The following is a 24,060-nucleotide window of genomic DNA, read 5'->3' on the forward strand; positions in this document are numbered from 1 at the left end:
AACACATACAGGAGGAATTGAGGGCCCTATTCCCGTGGGAACTTACAATCTAGAAGGGTAGGAGGTTGAGAAACAGGAGGTGAGGACTGCAAGATTGAGAAAGATGTTAATGCAGAGTTATATGAGGGAAATGTTAGGTAATTGAAAAAATGTATTACTGAGTTGGGTGGTAGGCTTCTCTGAACAAAAAAGTCTTCAGGGAGCATTTTAAAAGAAGAAAGATTAGGGGAAAGCCTGACAGGACGAGGGAGAGTGTTCCAGAGGGTAGGTGCTGCTCGACAGAAGTCCTGCAGTCTAGCATGGGAAGAAGTGATAGTCGAGGATGCAAGGAGCAGGTCATTTGTGGATCTTAGTAGGTGGGCTGGAGTATACTTGTTGATTAGAGAGGATTGGTAGTGGGGAGCGGCGTTGGTGAGAGCTTTGTATGTAAGGGTGAGAATTTTGAATGTAATTCTGCTTTGAATGGGGAGCCAATGAAGGAACTTTCAGAGAGGTGCAGCAGATACAGAGCGATGCGAAAGGTGGATTAGCCTGGCAGAGGCATTTACGATGGATTGTAGGGGGGAGAGGCGGAAAAGAGGAAGGCCAGTAAGTAAGTTATTGCAGTAGTCAAGCCGAGAAATAACAAGGGAGTGGATTATTTGCTTTGCGGCGTTAGCGCTCAGAAAAGTGCGAATCTTGGAAATATTGCGTAGGTAGTTGCGGCAGGATGAAGAAAGCGATTGGATGTGGGGGGCGAAGGATAGATTTGAGTCAAGTGTAACTCTGAGGCAGCGGCCTTGGGGAGATGGTGATGCTGTCGACAGGGATAGAAAAGTCAGAAGTCGGCGTAGAGCTTGAGGGGGGATTAGAAGGAGTTTAGTCTTGGACATGTTTATCTTTAGGTGCATTCTGACTCTTCTGAGCAGTAACAAAACAGGCTTACGGTCTCTAGCATTATCTGAATAGTAAACCATCTCAAATTACTCTTGAAGATTTATGACATCAAGCTAGATATGTACTGTGACAGGAAGCAATGGAAACTGCATAAATTAAGTTAACGAAATAAAAGGTAAAATCCTTTTAAAATTATGAATAATACTTATTGCAGTTATTTGTATTGTGTATTAGTCGCTACTTTTTGTGCTTTTTTATTACAACAATAAAGCAGACTATTTCATATACAATTAACTTGATGCCAGATCACTACCCCTGTGAATGGAGTAGAAATTGCAATCAAGTTGTGGCACATCTATAACCATTATCCATTTTTATACAAATGGACACAGACAGTTAGCCATTTGGTCCATCTTCGATATATGTAAAAAAAACAAACTGTCTAATCAAATCACTTTCTGTAGAGATTTATAGTGAAACCATGAAAATAGACTAATTTCTACATTCATAATTTGTAAGTGGTTTGCATTAGCAAAATAAAAATTATTTATCAGTAATATTAAAGCTATTGAAAGGTCAAAACTGAAATGTACAATAATGCATTTACATTTTTAATTCACATAGACATTGTTGAAGATGAGGTGCAGTAGCTAAAACTTAGCTTTTAATAAATCATATATATAAAATGGGAAAATACACACTTTAAAAACACACTTAGTACATATTAATGGTGGAGTGAGTAGCCTGTTGTATTAAGAACCTGGAGCTAATTCATAAGTTTACAGCAATAACCTTATATAACTGGTTAAACGTATTGCAGTCGACTCTGATGTGTAGTCTGAAGCAGCACACGTTCCTATTATAGGTAGTGATACCAGTTTAAGACAGCACTAAGTATTAAGGGCTAGATTTATTAAAGCTGAGGCGGACAGGGGCGCGTATACGCGCCCCTGTACGCCTCAGCTCGCCTGTGGCGGGGCGGAATTACCCGCAGGTATTTGCCATTGCACTTGAGCGCAATTTTGCGCTCGCGTGCAATCCCGCCCGCGCACAGCCAATCAAGCGCGGACAGGAGCTGTCAATCTCCTCGGTCTGACTAGGCCGAGGAGATTGAATTTCACAACCTTAGAGGTGGCGAAGATGTGAGGGAAGCGGCAGTCTGGTGACCGCTGCTTGATAAATTACGGCGAGCAAGTTCTTGTGAGAACTTGCAGCCGTAGGGCTTTAATAAATCTAGCCCTTAGCATAAGTACTTACAATATGAGAATAAGCTTAATATTGAGAAAGGAACCAATAATATTGTGGATAAATAAAGAATAACCTGGACTGGTATAGTATCGGGTATACTGTGTTACTATATCAGCAAAGAGACTGACTATAATGTATAGATGCGCCCGTAGCATAAATTAAGTGAGATATCATTTTTAAGAGTAAGTGTAACATGTTCTTATGTTAATAGTATTGAAGGCTTCTGGCAGCACTGAATATACGAGTAAACTTATTAACCTACAATAGGAACTAATACTGCTGCCAATAAAGGTGTAGTACCGACTACTCTGCACTAACTGGTGTAGTACCGGCTACTCTGCACTAACAGTCAGCAAAGATACAATCTATAATATATTGTTGCGTGCATAGCGTATATCATAGTATCATGTGATCAGTTTTGTAAATAGTATAGGTGTGGTATTGCTCAGAGTATAATACACAACATTCTGCTAGAGTTATTAAGTGCTTGTTTAGAGTGGCTCCATGTATTAGTTAGTGCGGCTCAACGCGCCACCCAATAATTAAATGAATCCATAACTGAAAGTAGCCTAAGGCAATCTAAAACACAGGAGCTCCTAAGTACCAGTACCCTAGCGTCCCTAACATTTTACGCTGTATCCGGCTTTGACAGAGTAGTTAGAAGCATTGTGTAAAACCACATGACATTTAAAATATGATTCTTATGACTATCCTTTATTGAAGGAGAAGCAGTGCACTAATGAGAGCTAGCTGAACACATTGGTAAGCCAAAGATAAGTGGTATATATGTGCAGCCACCAATCAACAGCTGTCTCCCAGTTCCTAACCCTACCTAGGTATGCTTTTTAACAAAGGATATCAAGCGAACCAAGCAAATTAGATACATTTAAAGCTGTTTAAAATTGTAAAGCAAGGAGGTAAGCTCAGGAGTGTTCATGTGTCTGCAGCACAATTTTGCAAGAACATTACATATTTGCAGGAGCACTAGATGGCTACCCTTTTTTTTTCTTTTTCCCTGCCATGTTGTGTTCCAGACATGTGCACGATACCTACCTAGGTATCTCTTCATCAAAGAATACCATGAGAGCAAATGGGATTATAGAATTATAAATTTTATTTTAAATTTGTGTGCTCTGTCTGAATCACTAAAGACACATTTAGGGTTTCATGTCCCTTTCATTTATTCTAAAAATGATTAGACTTGGCTGATATGTTTTTTTATATAGCAACACAACACAAATGTCTTTAATTACATTTGTCCCTTTAAGTGGTGCAGCTCTCTTGGCCTTTTTATTATTCACCAGTTAGTTTTCCCTATTACAATTATACCAAATGACCGTTGTCTAGTTCCATGGGATGTTCTTCAATGGCTGATTTCTATTTCATTTTAGAGTCAAGCTAAGTCACTGGCCGATCAGAAGAAGCTTCCATTTATCACTGATGATGACGACACAAACGAGGAGTTGGGTGAGTGCCTGTATAAGACTCATTGTTTTTTAAGATTTAGCACTTAAAGCTATGTGTAATGTTTTAAAGGGACGTTGTACTCTAAAATGTTCTCAACTTTAATGTGTTCCCAGTGAGTTTACCTGCTGGAGTTTATTTAAAGGGACATCCCAGCCAAAATTAGAATTGACATGGATGCATTTCGGTTTTGAATACAAGCATTTTTGTTTTATTTATTTATATATATATATATATATATATATATATATATATATATATATATATATATATATATATATATATATATATATATATATATATATATTCTCATCTCTATCTATCATCTCTATCTCTCTATCTATCATCCCTATCTCTCTATCATCTCCATCTCTCTATCTATCATCTCCATCTATCATCTCTATCTATCTCTCTATCATCTCTATCTCTCTATCTATCATCTCTATCTCTCTATCTATAATCTCTATCTCTCTATCTATCATCTCTATCTCTCTATCTCTCATCTCTATCTCTCTATCATCTCTATCTCTCTATCTCTCATCTCTATCTATCTCTCTATCTCTCATCTCTATCTCTCATCTCTATCTCTCATCTCTATCTCTCATCTCTATCTCTCTATCTCTCATCTCTATCTCTCTATCTCTCATCTCTATCTCTCTATCTCTCATCTCTATCTCTCTATCATCTCTATCTCTCTATCTCTCATCTCTATCTATCTCTCTATCTCTCATCTCTATCTATCATCTCTATCTATCATCTCTATCTATCATCTCTATCTATCATCTCTATCTCTCATCTCTATCTCTCATCTCTATCTCTCATCTCTATCTCTCATCTCTATCTCTCTATCTCTCATCTCTATCTCTCATCTCTATCATCTCTATCTATCATCTCTATCTCTCTATCATCTCTATCTCTCTATCTATCATCTCTATCTATCTCTCTATCATCTCTCATCTCTATCTCTCATCTCTATCTCTCTATCTCTCATCTCTATCTCTCTATCTCTCATCTCTATCTCTCTATCATCTCTATCTCTCTATCTCTCATCTCTATCTATCTCTCTATCTCTCATCTCTATCTCTCATCTCTATCTCTCATCTCTATCTCTCTATCTCTCATCTCTATCTCTCTATCTCTCATCTCTATCTCTCTATCTCTCATCTCTATCTCTCTATCATCTCTATCTCTCTATCTCTCATCTCTATCTATCTCTCTATCTATCATCTCTATCTATCATCTCTATCTCTCATCTCTATCTCTCATCTCTATCTCTCATCTCTATCTCTCATCTCTATCTCTCATCTCTATCTCTCATCTCTATCTCTCTATCATCTCTATCTATCATCTCTATCTCTCTATCATCTCTATCTCTCTATCTATCATCTCTATCTATCTCTCTATCATCTCTCATCTCTATCTCTCTATCTCTATCTCTCTATCTCTCATCTCTATCTCTCATCTCTATCTCTCATCTCTATCTCTCTATCTCTCATCTCTATCTCTCATCTCTATCTCTCATCTCTATCTCTCTATCTCTCATCTCTATCTCTCTATCATCTCTATCTATCATCTCTATCTATCATCTCTATCTATCTCTCATCTCTATCTCTCATCTCTATCTCTCTATCATCTCTATCTATCATCTCTATCTCTCTATCATCTCTATCTATCATCTCTATCTCTCTATCATCTCTATCTCTCTATCTATCATCTCTATCTATCTCTCTATCATCTCTCATCTCTATCTCTCATCTCTATCTCTCATCTCTATCTCTCTATCATCTCTATCTCTCTATCTCTCATCTCTATCTATCTCTCTATCTCTCATCTCTATCTATCATCTCTATCTATCATCTCTATCTCTCATCTCTATCTCTCATCTCTATCTCTCATCTCTATCTCTCTATCTCTCATCTCTCTATCTCTCATCTCTATATCTCTATCTCTCATCTCTATCTCTCATCTCTATCTCTCATCTCTATCTCTCATCTCTATCTCTCATCTCTATCTATCATCTCTATCTCTCTATCATCTCTATCTCTCTATCTCTCTATCATCTCTCATCTCTATCTCTCATCTCTATCTCTCATCTCTATCTCTCTATCATCTCTATCTATCATCTCTATCTCTCTATCATCTCTATCTCTCTATCTATCATCTCTATCTATCTCTCTATCATCTCTATCTCTCTATCTCTCATCTCTATATCTCTATCTCTCATCTCTATATCTCTATCTCTCATCTCTATCTCTCATCTCTATCTATCATCTCTATCTCTCTATCATCTCTCATCTCTATCTCTCATCTCTATCTCTCATCTCTATCTCTCTATCATCTCTATCTATCATCTCTATCTCTCTATCATCTCTATCATCTCTCATCTCTATCTCTCTATCTCTCATCTCTATATCTCTATCTCTCATCTCTATCTCTCATCTCTATCTCTCATCTCTATCTCTCATCTCTATCTCTCATCTCTATCTCTCATCTCTATCTCTCATCTCTATCTATCATCTCTATCTCTCTATCATCTCTCATCTCTATCTCTCTATCATCTCTATCTATCATCTCTATCTCTCTATCATCTCTATCATCTCTCATCTCTATCTCTCATCTCTATCTCTCTATCTCTCATCTCTATATCTCTATCTCTCATCTCTATCTCTCATCTCTATCTATCATCTCTATCTCTCTATCATCTCTATCTCTCTATCTATCATCTCTATCTATCTCTCTATCATCTCTATCTATCTCTATCATCTCTCATCTCTATCTCTCATCTCTATCTCTCTATCTCTCATCTCTATATCTCTATCTCTCATCTCTATCTCTCATCTCTATCTCTCATCTCTATCTCTCATCTCTATCTATCATCTCTATCTCTCTATCATCTCTATCTCTCTATCATCTCTCATCTCTATCTCTCATCTCTATCTCTCATCTCTATCTCTCTATCATCTCTATCTATCATCTCTATCTCTCTATCATCTCTATCTCTCTATCTATCATCTCTATCTATCTCTCTATCATCTCTCATCTCTATCTCTCTATCATCTCTATCTCTCTATCTATCATCTCTATCTATCTCTCTATCATCTCTCATCTCTATCTCTCATCTCTATCTATCATCTCTATCTCTCTATCTATCATCTCTATCTATCTATCTCTCTATCATCTCTCATCTCTATCTCTCATCTCTATCTCTCATCTCTATCTCTCTATCTATCATCTCTATCTATCATCTCTATCTCTCTATCATCTCTATCTCTCTATCTATCATCTCTATCTCTCTATCATCTCTATCTCTCTATCTATCATCTCTATCTATCTCTCTATCATCTCTCATCTCTATCTCTCATCTCTATCTCTCATCTCTATCTCTCATCTCTATCTCTCATCTCTATCTATCATCTCTATCTATCATCTCTATCTCTCTATCTATCATCTCTATCTCTCTATCTCTCTATCTATCATCTCTATCTATCTCTCTATCATCTCTCATCTCTATCTCTCATCTCTATCTCTCTATCATCTCTATCTATCATCTCTATCTCTCTATCATCTCTATCTCTCTATCTATCATCTCTATCTATCTCTCTATCATCTCTCATCTCTATCTCTCATCTCTATCTCTCTATCTCTCATCTCTATATCTCTATCTCTCATCTCTATCTCTCATCTCTATCTATCATCTCTATCTCTCTATCATCTCTATCTCTCTATCTATCATCTCTATCTATCTCTCTATCATCTCTCATCTCTATCTCTCATCTCTATCTCTCTATCTGTCATCTCTATCTCTCATCTCTATCTCTCATCTCTATCTGTCATCTCTATCTCTCATCTCTATCTCTCTATCTCTCATCTCTATCTCTCTATCTCTCATCTCTATCTCTCATCTCTATCTCTCTATCTATCTCTCTATCTATCTCTCTATCTATCATCTCTATCTCTCTATCTATCATCTCTATCTCTCTATCTATCATCTCTATCTCTCTATCTATCATCTCTATCTCTCTATCTATCATCTCTATCTCTCTATCTATCATCTCTATCTCTCTATCTATCATCTCTATCTCTCTATCTCTCATCTCTATCTCTCTATCTATCATCTCTATCTATCTATCTCTCTATCATCTCTCATCTCTATCTCTCATCTCTATCTCTCATCTCTATCTCTCTATCTATCATCTCTATCTATCATCTCTATCTCTCTATCATCTCTATCTCTCTATCTATCATCTCTATCTCTCTATCTCTCTATCTATCATCTCTATCTCTCTATCTATCATCTCTATCTCTCTATCTATCATCTCTATCTCTCTATCTATCATCTCTATCTCTCTATCTATCATCTCTATCTCTCTATCTATCATCTCTATCTCTCTATCTATCATCTCTATCTATCTATCTCTCTATCATCTCTCATCTCTATCTCTCATCTCTATCTCTCATCTCTATCTCTCTATCTATCATCTCTATCTATCATCTCTATCTCTCTATCATCTCTATCTCTCTATCTATCATCTCTATCTCTCTATCATCTCTATCTCTCTATCTATCATCTCTATCTATCTCTCTATCATCTCTCATCTCTATCTCTCATCTCTATCTCTCATCTCTATCTCTCATCTCTATCTCTCTATCTCTCATCTCTATCTATCATCTCTATCATCTCTATCTCTCTATCTATCATCTCTATCTCTCTATCTCTCTATCTATCTCTCTATCTATCTATCTCTCTATCTCTCATCTCTATCTCTCATCTCTATCTATCATCTCTATCTATCATCTCTATCTCTCTATCTATCATCTCAATCTCTCTATCTATCTATTCTATCATCTCTATCTATCTCTCTATCATCTCTCATCTCTATCTCTCATCTCTATCTCTCTATCTCTCATCTCTCTATCTCTCATCTCTATCTCTCATCTCTATCTATCATCTCTATCTCTCTATCATCTCTATCTCTCTATCTTCATCTATCTATCTCTCTATCATCTCTCATCTCTATCTATCATCTCTATCTCTCTATCATCTCTATCTATCATCTCTATCTCTCATCTCTATCTCTCATCTCTATCTCTCATCTCTATCTCTCTATCTCTCATCTCTATCTCTCTATCTCTCATCTCTATCTCTCATCTCTATCTCTCATCTCTATCTCTCTATCTATCTCTCTATCTATCATCTCTATCTCTCTATCTATCATCTCTATCTCTCTATCTATCATCTCTATCTCTCTATCTATCATCTCTATCTCTCTATCTATCATCTCTATCTCTCTATCTATCATCTCTATCTCTCTATCTATCATCTCTATCTCTCTATCTCTCATCTCTATCTCTCTATCTATCATCTCTATCTATCTATCTCTCTATCATCTCTCATCTCTATCTCTCATCTCTATCTCTCATCTCTATCTCTCTATCTATCATCTCTATCTATCATCTCTATCTCTCTATCATCTCTATCTCTCTATCTATCATCTCTATCTCTCTATCTCTCTATCTATCATCTCTATCTCTCTATCTATCATCTCTATCTCTCTATCTATCATCTCTATCTCTCTATCTATCATCTCTATCTCTCTATCTATCATCTCTATCTCTCTATCTATCATCTCTATCTCTCTATCTATCATCTCTATCTATCTATCTCTCTATCATCTCTCATCTCTATCTCTCATCTCTATCTCTCATCTCTATCTCTCTATCTATCATCTCTATCTATCATCTCTATCTCTCTATCATCTCTATCTCTCTATCTATCATCTCTATCTCTCTATCATCTCTATCTCTCTATCTATCATCTCTATCTATCTCTCTATCATCTCTCATCTCTATCTCTCATCTCTATCTCTCATCTCTATCTATCATCTCTATCTATCATCTCTATCTCTCTATCTATCATCTCTATCTCTCTATCTCTCTATCTATCATCTCTATCTATCTCTCTATCATCTCTCATCTCTATCTCTCATCTCTATCTCTCATCTCTATCTCTCATCTCTATCTATCATCTCTATCTATCATCTCTATCTCTCTATCTATCATCTCTATCATCTCTATCTCTCTATCTATCTATCATCTCTATCTCTCTATCTATCTATCATCTCTATCTCTATCTCTCTATCTATCATCTCTATCTCTCTATCTCTCATCTCTATCTCTCTATCTCTCATCTCTATCTCTCTATCTCTCATCTCTATCTCTCTATCTCTCATCTCTATCTCTCTATCTCTCATCTCTATCTCTCTATCTCTCATCTCTATCTATCATCTCTATCTCTCTATCTATCATCTCTATCTATCATCTATCATCTCTATCTATCATCTATCATCTCTATCTCTCTATCTATCATCTCTATCTCTCTATCTATCATCTCTATCTCTCTATCTATCATCTCTATCTATCATCTCTATCATCTCTATCTATCTCTCTATCTATCATCTCTATCTCTCTATCATCTCTATCTCTCTATCTATCTCTCTATCTATCATCTCTATCATCTCTATCTATCTCTCTATCTATCATCTCTATCTCTCTATCTCTCTATCTATCATCTCTATCTCTCTATCTCTCTATCTATCATCTCTATCTCTCTATCTCTCTATCTATCATCTCTATCTCTCATCTATCATCTCTATCTATCATCTATCATCTCTCTATCTATCATCTCTATCTCTCTATCTATCTATCATCTCTATCTCTCTATCTATCTATCTATCTATCATCTCTATCTCTATCTCTCTATCTATCATCTCTATCTCTCTATCTATCATCTCTATCTCTCATCTATCATCTCTATCTATCATCTATCATCTCTCTATCTATCATCTCTATCTCTCTATCTATCTATCATCTCTATCTCTCTATCTATCTATCTATCATCTCTATCTCTATCTCTCTATCTATCATCTCTATCTCTCTATCTATCATCTCTATCTCTCTATCTCTCATCTCTATCTCTCTATCTCTCATCTCTATCTCTCTATCTCTCATCTCTATCTATCATCTCTATCTCTCTATCTCTCATCTCTATCTCTCTATCTCTCATCTCTATCTATCATCTCTATCTCTCTATCTATCATCTCTATCTCTCTATCTATCATCTCTATCTATCATCTCTATCATCTCTATCTATCTCTCTATCTATCATCTCTATCTCTCTATCATCTCTATCTCTCTATCTCTCTATCTATCATCTCTATCTCTCTATCTATCATCTCTATCTCTCTATCTATCATCTCTATCTCTCTATCTATCATCTCTATCTCTCTATCTATCATCTCTATCTCTCTATCTATCATCTCTATCTCTCTATCTATCATCTCTATCTCTCTATCTATCATCTCTATCTATCATCTCTATCATCTCTATCTATCTCTCTATCTATCATCTCTATCTCTCTATCATCTCTATCTCTCTATCTATCATCTCTATCTCTCTATCTCTCTATCTATCATCTCTATCTCTCTATCTATCATCTCTATCTCTCTATCTATCATCTCTATCTCTCTATCTCTCTATCTATCATCTCTATCTCTCTATCTATCATCTCTATCTCTCTATCTCTCTATCTATCATCTCTATCTCTCTATCTCTCTATCTATCATCTCTATCTCTCTATCTATCATCTCTATCTCTCTATCTCTCTATCTATCATCTCTATCTCTCTATCTATCATCTCTATCTCTCTATCTATCATCTCTATCTCTCTATCTCTCTATCTATCATCTCTATCTATCTATCTATCTCTCTATCTATCATCTCTATCTCTCTATCTATCATCTCTATCTCTCTATCTCTCTATCTATCATCTCTATCTCTCTATCTATCATCTCTATCTCTCTATCTCTCTATCTATCATCTCTATCTCTCTATCTCTCTATCTATCATCTCTATCTCTCTATCTATCATCTCTAAAAAGGTGTATTTATGTATGCACCGTGCACCAGCATTTTATATACAGCACTTGTCTTAGGCTTGCAGAGCCTAAGGTGCTTGTACCATCTAGTAATGACTCAATTTAATTGCTGACATGATACAAGCCCCACTGGTGCTCTAAGCAGCTGCAGTACTTAAAATGCTGGTACACCAAGAATATCTAGCTATGCTTCAAATGCACATGCAGAGAAAAATGTTAACACTAAAACTGTGATACTTTTTACTAGAAGCATTTTTGCCTATACATGTATATTGCAAACATGTTTCTATTCAAAGAAGTAATTCATATAGGTCATTTAAATTTTGACCGGACTGTCCCTTTAATTATTTGAAAACAGCCCATTTACCTTTTAATTTGATATTTGAAATAGCTGAGATTTTTATGTGGAAATAGCCACCTTTACTGAAAATATTAATACAGGTGTATTCTCTGTTCAAAATCTACGTTAACAGTAGACAATAGTGCTAATTTAATTCCCAGTGGGGGTAAGAAAGAAACATTTGTGTATAAAATAGCTGATTGTGCTCATTGAACCCCCAGAAATGATTAACATTTCAATAACTTACTATTAGGTTGTGTGTTTAGACAGAGATAACATGAGCATGTCTGCTTTACCTGCAGGCTCAGCCTGTTTATTTTGGAAAATCTTTTAGAACATTTCTGCCCATTCATCAAGTTAAAGGGATAGTAAAGGAATTAGTTTTTTCTAGATATGTGCATTTAGAGGTTTTGCACACCTCTGAATATGGAAGAAGGCAGCCACTCGTGTCTTTCGGCTATTTTCGGAGCCAAATTTATTCTTGTGCAAATCCAGATCCTAGTGTGTTGCAGTTTCACAAGAACAAATTTGTTCCCCGAAAATAGCTGAAAGGCTTGCGATGCCGCCGCTTTCTGCATTTAGAGGTACCCGAAACCTCAGAACGCACATATCTAGCTTTTTCAGTTCTTTACTCAGATGACATATAGCCTTTCTCATAGAGCTCCTTGGAAACAATTTACCTGAGAGGGCACCAAACTACCTACTAGAAGCCATTTTAGATGTGTTATAGATAAGCCTTACCTTTACACCACTGCTGCAGGGCTATTAAATTATTGAAAAACAAAACAAAATGTCTGCTTTACCTTTAAATCCACGTTGCTAAATTGCCTTTCTCTTGTTAAGTGTAGTCAGTCCACGGGTCATCCATTACTTATGGGATTATATCTCTTCCCCAACAGGAAGTTGCAAGAGGATCACCCAAGCAGAGCTGCTATATAGCTCCTCCCCTCACATGTCATATCCAGTCATTCTCTTGCAAGCTAACTAAAGATAGGTCGTTGTGAGAGGTCTGTGGTGTTTTTAAACTTAGTTTATTTCTTCAATCAAAAGTTTGTTATTTTAAATGGCACCGGAGTGTGCTGTTTGTTTCTCAGGCAGCATTAGAAGAAGAATCTGCCTGCGTTTTCTTTGTTCTTAGCAGACGTAACTAAGATCCACTGGCTGTTCTCGCACATTCTGAGGAGTGAGGTAACTTCAGAAAAGGGGAATAGCATGCAGGGCCCCCCTGCAAACGAGGTATGTGCAGTAAATTATTTTTATAAGCAATGGAATTGACTGAGAAATTACTGCTGATACCAATGTAATGTAAGTTCAGCCTTAAATGCAGTGGTAGCGACTGGTATTAGGCTGAGGAGTGTGTGTACACTGAAGTATTTTTCTAGGGAATGGAATTTGACTCAGAAAATACTGTTAATACTGAAGTAATGTGTGAGCCTTAACTGCAGTAAAAGCGACTGGTAGCAGGCTTATTAATAACACTTCATAACTTTTAAAATGTATGTTCAAAACGTTTACTGGCATGTTAATCGTTTTTTGTGAGGTACTTGGTGATAAAACTTATTGGGGCATGATTTTTACCACATGGCTAACTTTTGTTTCTGCATAGAAACAGTTAACTGAGCTTCCCCACTGTTGTAATATGAGTGGGAGGGGCCTATTTTAGCGCTTTTTTGCGCAGTAAAAATTCAGTCACAATCTTCCTACTTCATCCTCCATGATCCAGGACGTCTCTAGAGAGCTCAGGGGTCTTCAAAATTCATTTTGAGGGAGGTAATCAGTCACAGCAGACCTGTGACAGTGTGTTTGACTGTGATAAAAACGTTAATTATTAAATTGTTATCCGTTTTTGGGTATTAAGGGGTTAATCATCCATTTGCTGGTGGGTGCAATCCTTTGCTAACTTAATACATTTACTGTGAAAATTTGGTTGCTATAACTAATTTGGTTCATTGTTATTTCAACTGTGACAGCTTTTTGTGCTTCTTAAAGGCACAGTAGCGTTTTTTATATTGCTTGTAAATTTATTTGAAAAGTATTTTCCAAGCTTGCTAGTCTCATTGCTAGTCTGTTTAAACATGTCTGACACAGATGAATCTGTTTGTTCACTATGTATGAAGGCCAATGTGGAGCCCCATAGAAGGTTGTGTACTAAATGCATTGATGTAACTTTAAATAAAAGTCAGTCTTTACATGCAAAGAAATTATCACCAGACAACGAGGGGGAAGTTATGCCGACTAACTCTCCTCACGTGTCAGTACCTTCGCCTCCCGCTCAGGAGGTGCGTGATTTTGTGGCGCCAAGTACATCAGGGAGGCCCTTACAAATCACTTTGCAAGACATGGCTACTGTTATGACAGAAGTATTATCTAAATTGCCAGAATTAAGAGGCAAGCGTGATAGCTCTGGGTTAAGGACAGAGCGCACTGATGATGTGAGAGCCATGTCCGATACTGCGTCACAATTTGCAGAACATGAAGACGGAGAGCTTCATTCTGTGGGTGACGGATCTGATTCAGGGAGACTGGATTCAGAGATTTCTAATTTTAAATTTAAGCTTGAGAACCTCCGCATATTGCTAGGGGAGGTATTAGCGGCTCTGAATGATTGTAACACGGTTGCAATTCCAGAAAAATTATGTAGGTTGGATAGATACTATGCGGTACCGGTGTGTACTGACGTGTTAACTATACCTAAAAGGCTTACAGAGATTATTAGCAAGGAGTGGGATAGACCCGGCGTGCCTTTTTCCCCTCCTCCCATATTTGGGAAAATGTTTCCTATAGACCCCACCACACGAGACTTATGGCAGACGGTCCCTAAGGTGGAGGGAGCGGTTTCTACTTTAGCTAAGCGTACAACTATCCCGGTGGAGGATAGTTGTGCCTTTTCAGATCCAATGGATAAAAAATTAGAAGGTTACCTTAAGAAAATGTTTGTTCAACAAGGTTTTATCTTACAGCCCCTTGCATGCATTGCGCCTGTCACTGCTGCGGCGGCGGCATTCTGGTTTGAGTCTCTGGAAGAGGCCATTCGCACAGCTCCATTGGATGAAATTATGAACAAGCTTAAAGCACTTAAGCTAGCTAACGCATTTGTTTCTGATGCCGTCGTACATTTAACCAAACTTACGGCTAAGAACTCCGGATTCGCCATCCAAGCGCGCAGAGCGCTATGGCTTAAATCCTGGTCAGCTGACGTGACTTCTAAATCTAAATTGCTTAATATTCCTTTCAAAGGGCAGACCTTATTCGGGCCTGGCTTGAAAGAAATTATCGCTGACATTACGGGAGGTAAGGGCCATGCTCTACCTCAGGACAGGGCCAAATCAAAGGCCAAACAGTCTAATTTTCGTGCCTTTCGTAACCTCAAGGCAGGAGCAGCATCAACTTTTTCTGCTCCAAAACAGGAAGGAGCTGTTGCTCGTTACAGACAGGGCTGGAAAACTAACCAGTCCTGGAACAAGGGCAAGCAGGCCAGAAAGCCTGCTGCTGCCCCTAAGACAGCATGAAGAGAGGGCCCCCTATCCGTAAACGGATCTAGTGGGGGGCAGACTTTCTCTCTTCGCCCAGGCTTGGGCAAGAGATGTCCAGGATCCCTGGGCGTTGGAGATCATATCTCAGGGATATCTTCTGGACTTCAAAGCTTCTCCTCCACAAGGGAGATTTCATCTTTCAAGGTTATCAGCAAACCAAATAAAGAAAGAGGCGTTTCTACGCTGTGTACAAGACCTCTTAGTAATAGGGGTGATCCACCCAGTTCCGCGGACGGAACACGGGCAGGGATTCTATTCAAATCTGTTTGTGGTTCCCAAGAAAGAGGGAACCTTCAGACCAATCTTGGACTTAAAAATCCTAAACAAATTCCTAAGAGTTCCATCATTCAAAATGGAAACTATTCGAACCATCCTACCCATGATCCAAGAGGGTCAGTACATGACCACTTTGGACTTAAAGGATGCCTACCTTCACATACCGATTCACAAGGATCATTATCGGTTCCTAAGATTTGCCTTCCTAGACAGGCATTACCAGTTTGTAGCTCTTCCCTTCTGGTTAGCTACGGCTCCAAGAATCTTTACAAAAGTTCTGGGCTCACTTCTGGCGGTACTAAGACCGCGAGGCATAGCGGTGGCTCCGTACCTAGACGACATTCTGATACAAGCGTCAAGTTTTCAAACTGCCAAGTCTCATACAGAGATAGTTCTGGCATTTCTGAGGTTGCATGGGTGGAAGGTGAACGTGGAAAAGAGTTCTCTATTACCACTCACAAGGGTTCCCTTCCTAGGGACTCTTATAGATTCTGTAGAGATGAAAATTTACCTGACGGAGGCCAGGTTATCAAAACTTCTAAATGCTTGCCGTGCCCTTCATTCCATTCCACACCCGTCAGTAGCTCAGTGCATGGAAGTAATCGGCTTAATGGTAGCGGCAATGGACATAGTACCATTTGCGCGACTGTATCTCAGACCGCTGCAATTGTGCATGCTAAGTCAGTGGAATGGGGATTATTCAGATTTGTCCCCTCTACTAAATCTGGACCAAGAGACCAGAGATTATCTTCTATGGTGGCTTTCTCTGCCCTACCGTCCAAGGGGATGACCTTTCGCAGGCCAGATTGGACGATTGTAACAGACGCCAGCCTTCTAGGTTGGGGCGCAGTCTGGAATTCCCTGAAGGCTCAGGGATCATGGACTTAGGAGGAGAAACTCTTCCCAATAAATATTCTGGAGTTAAGAGCAATATTCAATGCTCTTCTAGCTTGACCTCAGTTAGCAACTCTGAGGTTCATCAGATTTCAGTCGGAAAACATCACGACTGTGGCTTACATCAATCATCAAGGGGGAACCAGGAGTTCCCTAGCGATGTTGGAAGTCTCAAAGATAATTTGCTGGGCAGAGTCTCACTCTTGCCACCTGTCAGCAATCTACATCCCAGGCGTGGAGAACTGGGAGGCGGATTTTCTAAGTCGACAGACTTTTCATCCGGGGGAGTGGGAACTTCATCCGGAGGTCTTCGCTCAACTGATTCATCGTTGGGGCAAACCAGATCTGGATCTCATGGCGTCTCGCCAGAACGCCAAGCTTCCTTGCTACGGATCCAGGGACCCGGGAGCGGTGCTTATAGATGCTCTGACAGCCCCTTGGGTCTTCAACATGGCTTATGTGTTTCCACCATTTCCGATGCTTCCTCGACTGATTGCCAAGATCAAACAGGAGAGAGCATCGGTGATTCTGATAGCGCCTGCGGGGCCACGCAGGACCTGGTATGCAGACCTAGTGGACATGTCGTCCTGTCCACCATGGTCTCTGCCTCTGAGGCAGGACCTTCTAATTCAGGGTCCTTTCAACCATCCAAATCTAATTTCTCTGAGGCTGACTGCATGGAGATTGAACGCTTGATTCTATCAAAGCGTGGCTTCTCGGAGTCGGTTATTGATACCTTAATACAGGCTAGGAAACCTGTTACCAGAAGAATTTACCATAAGATATGGCGTAAATATTTGTATTGGTGCGAATCCAAGAGTTACTCATGGAGTAAGGTTAGGATTCCTAGGATATTGTCTTTTTACTACAAGAGGGTTTAGAAAAGGGCTTATCCGCTAGTTCGTTAAAAGGACAGATTTCTGCTCTGTCTATTCTTCTACACAAGCGTCTGGCAGAAATCCCAGACGTTCAGGCTTTTTGTCAGGCTTTGGCTAGGATTAAGCCTGTGTTTAAGACTGTTGCTCCGCCGTGGAGCTTGAACTTAGTTCTTAACGTCCTGCAAGGCGTTCCATTTGAACCCCTTCATTCCATTGATATTAAGCTGTTATCTTGGAAAGTTCTGTTTTTGATGGCTATTTCCTCGGCTCGAAGAGTCTCTGAGTTATCTGCTTTACATTGTGATTCTCCTTATCTGATTTTTCATTCAGACAAGGTAGTTCTGCGTACTAAACCTGGGTTCTTACCTAAGGTAGTTTCTAACAGGAATATCAATCAAGAGATTGTTGTTCCATCATTGTGTCCTAACCCTTCTTCAAAGAAGGAACGACTTTTGCATAATCTGGACGTAGTCCGTGCCCTGAAGTTCTATTTGCAGGCAACTAAAGATTTTCGTCAAACTTCTTCCCTGTTTGTCGTTTACTCTGGACAGAGGAGAGGTCAAAAGGCTTTGGCTACCTCTCTCTCTTTTTGGCTTCGTAGCATAATACGTTTAGCCTATAAGACTGCTGGACAGCAGCCTTCTGAAAGAATTACAGCTCATTCTACTAGAGCTGTGGCTTCCACCTGGGCCTTTAAAAATGAGGCTTCTGTTGAACAGATTTGCAAGGCTGCGACTTGGTCTTCACTTCACACCTTTTCAAAGTTTTACAAATTTGACACTTTTGCTTCTTCGGAGGCTATTTTTGGGAGAAAGGTACTTCAGGCAGTGGTTCCCTCCGTTTAAAGTTCCTGCCTTGTCCCTCCCTTCATCCGTGTACTTAAGCTTTGGTATTAGTATCCCATAAGTAATGGATGACCCGTGGACTGAACACACTTAACAAGAGAAAACATAATTTATGCTTACCTGATAAATTTATTTCTCTTGTAGTGTAGTCAGTCCACGGCCCGCCCTGTCTTTTAAGGCAGATCTAAATTTTTAATTAAACTCCAGTCACCACTACACCCTATGGTTTCTCCTTTCTCGTCTTGTTTCGGTCGAATGACTGGATATGACATGTGAGGGGAGGAGCTATATAGCAGCTCTGCTTGGGTGATCCTCTTGCAACTTCCCGTTGGGGAAGAGATATAATCCCATAAGTAATGGATGACCCGTGGACTGACTACACTACAAGAGAAATAAATTTATCAGGTAAGCATAAATTATGTTTTTGTATTCGAAAATATTTGTTCAATAAATTTGAATAATGTAAGTTCCTGAGTCCACCTGTCCCGGTGGCAATTTTATGTAAAGATGGTGTACAGCTTACATTGACTGCCATTATGTAAATGTATCCTGATTATTGTAGTCCACTTCTGTATAATTTTATAGTGCTGAGTAATATGTTGGTGCTGTATAAATAAACAAGAAGATGCGCAGGGTTCTGGTATATCTGCTTTTGATGAAAAAAAAGTTAGGTATTGTTCATTAAATTTTGTTGTAACTAGATTAACCATTGTAATGCTTGTACTGCTGATATGATTCTTATGACTAGCGCATGTTGGGGGCTGTGTTTAAATAGAATCTGAAAGTACATTAATTATAACATTTGTAATATTATTTGTAATTATAGCCAACATATCTAAAGTATTAATATATTAAATGATGTATTTGTCTTCCAGCTATTGGGTATGTGTTAATAGGCAGTGGGCTCCATGATGAGGCAATAAGACATTTCTCATCCATGCTTCAGGTAATGGTTTCATATATTTTTCGACTTATAAATATAAGGAAAATATTTCACGCCAAAATGTGATTACAGCCAGTGATCTGCATATGTGTGTACAGCGATAACTGCTTGTTACTATTAAAATCCGATACTAATGGCAAAATGACGTGATCTGATTAATTTCCCCTCTGATTTTATTAGAGTGGTATGAGACCCCTCATTTAAAAGAGGGAATTAGCCAACATTAAACGAGAGGTCACACTCTCCTCTGATTTTCAGGTAATCGTTTTGAAAATGGTGATAACCTGCTCCAAGTATACACCAGTGCAATGTTTGGGGACAGGGCACTTTGAGACCCCCATAACATACAGATGGGTATGAGTCTCCAGTTTAGAAGAATGAACCCTTTTCTCCAACATTGGTGTGTCCGGTCCACGGCGTCATCCTTACTTGTGGGAATATCTCTTCCCCAACAGGAAATGGCAAAGAGTCCCAGCAAAGCTGTCCATATAGTCCCTCCTAGGCTCCGCCCACCCCAGTCATTCTCTTTGCCGTTGCACAGGCAACATCTCCACGGAGATGGTTAAGAGTATGTGGTGTTTAGTTGTAGTTTTTTATTCTACTATCAAGAGTTTGTTATTTTAAAATAGTGCTGGTATGTACTATTTACTCTGAAACAGAAAAAGATGAAGATTTCTGTTTGTGAGAGGAAGATGATTTTAGCAGACAGTAACTAAAATCGTTTGCTGTTTCCACATAGGACTGTTGAGATGAAGTAACTTCAGTTGGGGGAAACAGTTAGCAGACTTTTCTGCTTAAGGTATGACTAGCCATATTTCTAACAAGACTGTGTAATGCTGGAAGGCTGTCATTTCCCCTGATGGGGACCGGTAAGCCATTTTCTTAGTCTCAAACAGAATAAAGGGCTTAATATGGGCTATAAAACTGGTAGACACTTTTATGGGCAAAATCGATTGCTTTATTTGGGCATTTTATACATGTTTATGCTTGTAATTCACACTTATAAGCTTGGGGAACGTTTTTTAACGTCAGGCACTGTGTTAGACACCTTTCCAGTCAGGAAGGGCCTTCCCAGTTGTAGGCTGAGCCTCATTTTCGTGCCATTAATGCGCAGTTACTTTTGAGAGCAAGACATGCAGATGCATGTGTGAGGATCTGAAAGTAGTTGGAAAAGTTCCTAGAAGGCTTCATCTGGTATCGTATTCCCCCCTGGGTTTGGTAAAGTCGCAGCAAAGGCTGTAGCTGGGACTGTAGAGGGGTTAAAACTGTAACCGGCTCCGGTTTCTTTATTTTAAGGGTTAAAGCTCTGATTTGGTAAATTTTGAACAATTCCTTCATATTTTTTCACATATTCAGTAATAAAGTGTGCACTGTTTAAAATTTAAAGACAGTAACGGTTTTGTTTTAAAACGGTTTTTGTACTTTTTTGACAAGTTTAATCCTGTTTAACATGTCTGCACCTTCAGATAAGCTATGTTCTATATGTTTGAAGATCAATGTGTGTCCCCCTTCAAAATTGTGTGATGATTGTGCCATAGCGTCCAAACAAAGTAAGGACAGTATTGCCACAGATAGTAAAGTTGCCCAAGATGATTCATCAGATGAAGGGAGTAGACATAGTTCTACATCATCTCCTTCTGTGTCTACACCAGTTTTTCCCACGCAGGAGGCCCCTAGTACTTCTAGCGCGCCAATGCTTATTACTATGCAGCAATTAACGGCATTAATGGATAACTCCATAGCAAATATTTTATCCAAAATGCCTGCATATCAGAGAAAGCGTGATTGCTCTGTTTTAAACACTGTAGAGCAGGAGGGCGCTGATGATAATTGCTCTGTCATACCCTCACACCAATCTGAAGGGGTCATGAGGGAGGTTTTGTCGGATGGGGAAATTTCAGATTCAGGTAAAATTTCTCAACAAGCAGAACCTGATGTTGTGACATTTAAATTTAAATTAGAGCATCTCCGCGCACTGCTTAAGGAGGTGTTATCTACTCTGGATGATTGTGACAACCTGGTCATTCCAGAAAAATTATGCAAGATGGACAAGTTCCTAGAGGTTCCGGTGCACCCTGACGCTTTTCCTATACCCAAGCGGGTGGCAGATATAGTGAATAAGGAGTGGGAGAAGCCCGGCATACCTTTTTGTCCCCCCTCCTATATTTAAGAAATTATTTTCTATGGTCGACCCCAGAAAGGACTTATGGCAGACAGTCCCTAAGGTCGAGGGGGCAGTTTCTACTTTAAACAAGCGCACTACTATTCCTATCGAGGATAATTGTGCTTTCAAAGATCCTATGGATAAAAAATTGGAGGGTTTGCTTAAAAAGATTTTTGTACAGCAAGGTTACCTCCTGCAACCCATTTTGTGCATTGTTCCTGTCACTACAGCAGCGTGGTTTTGGTTCGAGGAACTAGAAAAGTCGCTCAGTAGAGAGACTCCGTATGAGGAGGTTATGGACAGAGTTCACGCACTCAAGTTGGCTAATTCTTTTATTTTAGATGCCACTTTGCAACTAGCTAGATTAGCGGCGAAAAATTCAGGGTTTGCAATTGTAACGCGCAGAGCGCTTTGGCTAAAGTCTTGGTCAGCGGATGTATCTTCCAAGACAAAATTACTTAATATCCCCTTCAAGGGTAAGACTCTCTTTGGGCCAGAATTGAAAGAGATTATTTCAGACATCACTGGGGGAAAGGGCCATGCCCTCCCACAAGATAGGCCTTTCAAAGCCAAGAATAAGTCTAATTTTCGTTCCTTTCGCAATTTCAGGAACAGACCGGCCTCTAACTCTGCATCCTCTAAACAAGAGGGTAATGCCTCTCAATCCAAACCAGCCTAGAAACCGACGCAAGGCTGGAACAAGGGTAAGCAGGCCAAGAAGCCTGCTGCTGCTAACAAAACAGCATGAAGGAGTAGCCCCCGATCCGGGACCGGATCTAGTAGGGGGCAGACTCTCTCTCTTTGCTCAGGCTTGGGCAAGAGATGTTCAGGATCCCTGGACACTAGAAATAGTTTCTCAGGGTTATCTTCTGGAATTCAAGGAACTACCCCCAAGGGGAAGGTTCCACATGTCTCACTTATCCTCAAACCAAATAAAGAGACAGGCATTCTTACATTGTGTAGAAGACCAGTTAAAGATGGGAGTGATACACCCAGTTCCAACGGCGGAACAAGGAATGGGATTTTACTCAAATCTGTTTGTAGTTCCCAAAAAAGAGGGAACTTTCAGACCAATTCTGGATTTAAAGATCCTAAACAAATTTCTCAGAGTACCATCGTTCAAAATGGAAACCATTCGAATGATTCTACCCACCATCCAGGAAGGTCAATTTATGACTACCGTGGATCTAAAGGATGTGTATCTACATATTCCTATCCACAAAGAACATCATCAGTTCCTAAGGTTTGCCTTTCTGGACAAACATTACCAGTTTGTGGCCCTCCCATTCGGGTTAGCCACTGCTCCAAGGATTTTCACAAAGGTACTCGGATCCCTTCTAGCGGTTCTAAGACCAAGGGGCATTGCAGTAGTACCGTACTTGGGCGACATTCTAATACAAGCGTTGTCTCTTTCAAAGGCAAAGGCTCACACAGACATCGTTCTGGCCTTTCTCAGATCTCACGGATGGAAGGTGAACATAGAAAAAAGTTCCCTGTCTCCGTCGACAAGAGTTCCCTTCTTGGGAACAATAATAGATTCTTTAGAAATGAGGATTTCTTTCATGTAATTAGCAAGAGTCCATGAGCTAGTGACGTATGGTATGGGATATACATTCCTACCAGGAGGGGCAAAGTTTCCCAAACCTTAAAATGCCTATAAATACACCCCTCACCACACCCACAATTCAGTTTTACAAACTTTGCCTCCTATGGAGGTGGTGAAGTAAGTTTGTGCTAGATTCTACGTTGATATGCGCTCCGCAGCAAGTTGGAGCCCGGTTTTCCTCTCAGCGTGCAGTGAATGTCAGAGGGATGTGAGGAGAGTATTGCCTATTTGAATGCAGTGATCTCCTTCTACGGGGTCTATTTCATAGGTTCTCTGTTATCGGTCGTAGAGATTCATCTCTTACCTCCCTTTTCAGATCGACGATATACTCTTATATATACCATTACCTCTGCTGATTCTCGTTTCAGTACTGGTTTGGCTATCTGCTATATGTAGATGAGTGTCCTGGGGTAAGTAAGTCTTATTTTCTGTGACACTCCTAGCTATGGTTGGGCACTTTGTTTATAAGTTCTAAATATATGTATTCAAACATTTATTTGCCTTGACTCAGAATGTTCAACTTTCCTTATTTTTCAGACAGTCAGTTTCATATTTGGGATAATGCATTTTAATTTAACATTTTTTACCTTAAAATTTGACTTTTTCCCTGTGGGCTGTTAGGCTCGCGGGGGCTGAAAATGCTTCATTTTATTGCGTCATTCTTGGCGCTGACTTTTTTGGCGCAAAAATTCTATTTCCGTTTCCGGCGTCATACGTGTCGCCGGAAGTTGCGTCATTCTTTGACGTTATTTTGCGCCAAAAATGTCGGCGTTCCGGATGTGGCGTCATTTTTGGCGCCAAAAAGCATTTAGGCGCCAAATAATGTGGGCGTCTTATTTGGCGCGAAAAAATATGGGCGTCACTTTTGTCTCCACATTATTTCAGTCTTATTTTTTATTGCTTCTGGTTGCTAGAAGCTTGTTCTTTGGCATTTTTTCCCATTCCTGAAACTGTCATTTAAGGAATTTGATCAATTTTGCTTTATTTGTTGTTTTTTTCTTTTACATATTGCAAGATGTTCCACGTTGCAACTGAGTCAGAAGATACTTCAGGAAAATCA

General features: G+C 39.2%; 1 protein-coding gene across 1 annotated transcript in view; it reads left to right on the forward strand.

The window, feature by feature from the left end:
• TTC13 (tetratricopeptide repeat domain 13) overlaps positions 1 to 24,060 on the forward strand; it is a 259,316-nt gene that overhangs the window by 40,713 nt on the left and 194,543 nt on the right. The window contains 2 exon segments of the mRNA XM_053711897.1: positions 3,516 to 3,591; positions 19,163 to 19,233. Coding sequence (XP_053567872.1) covers positions 3,516 to 3,591; positions 19,163 to 19,233 — 147 coding nt within the window.

This window comes from Bombina bombina, chromosome 4 (genome assembly GCF_027579735.1).
Source record: "Bombina bombina isolate aBomBom1 chromosome 4, aBomBom1.pri, whole genome shotgun sequence".
Lineage (NCBI taxonomy): Eukaryota > Metazoa > Chordata > Amphibia > Anura > Bombinatoridae > Bombina > Bombina bombina.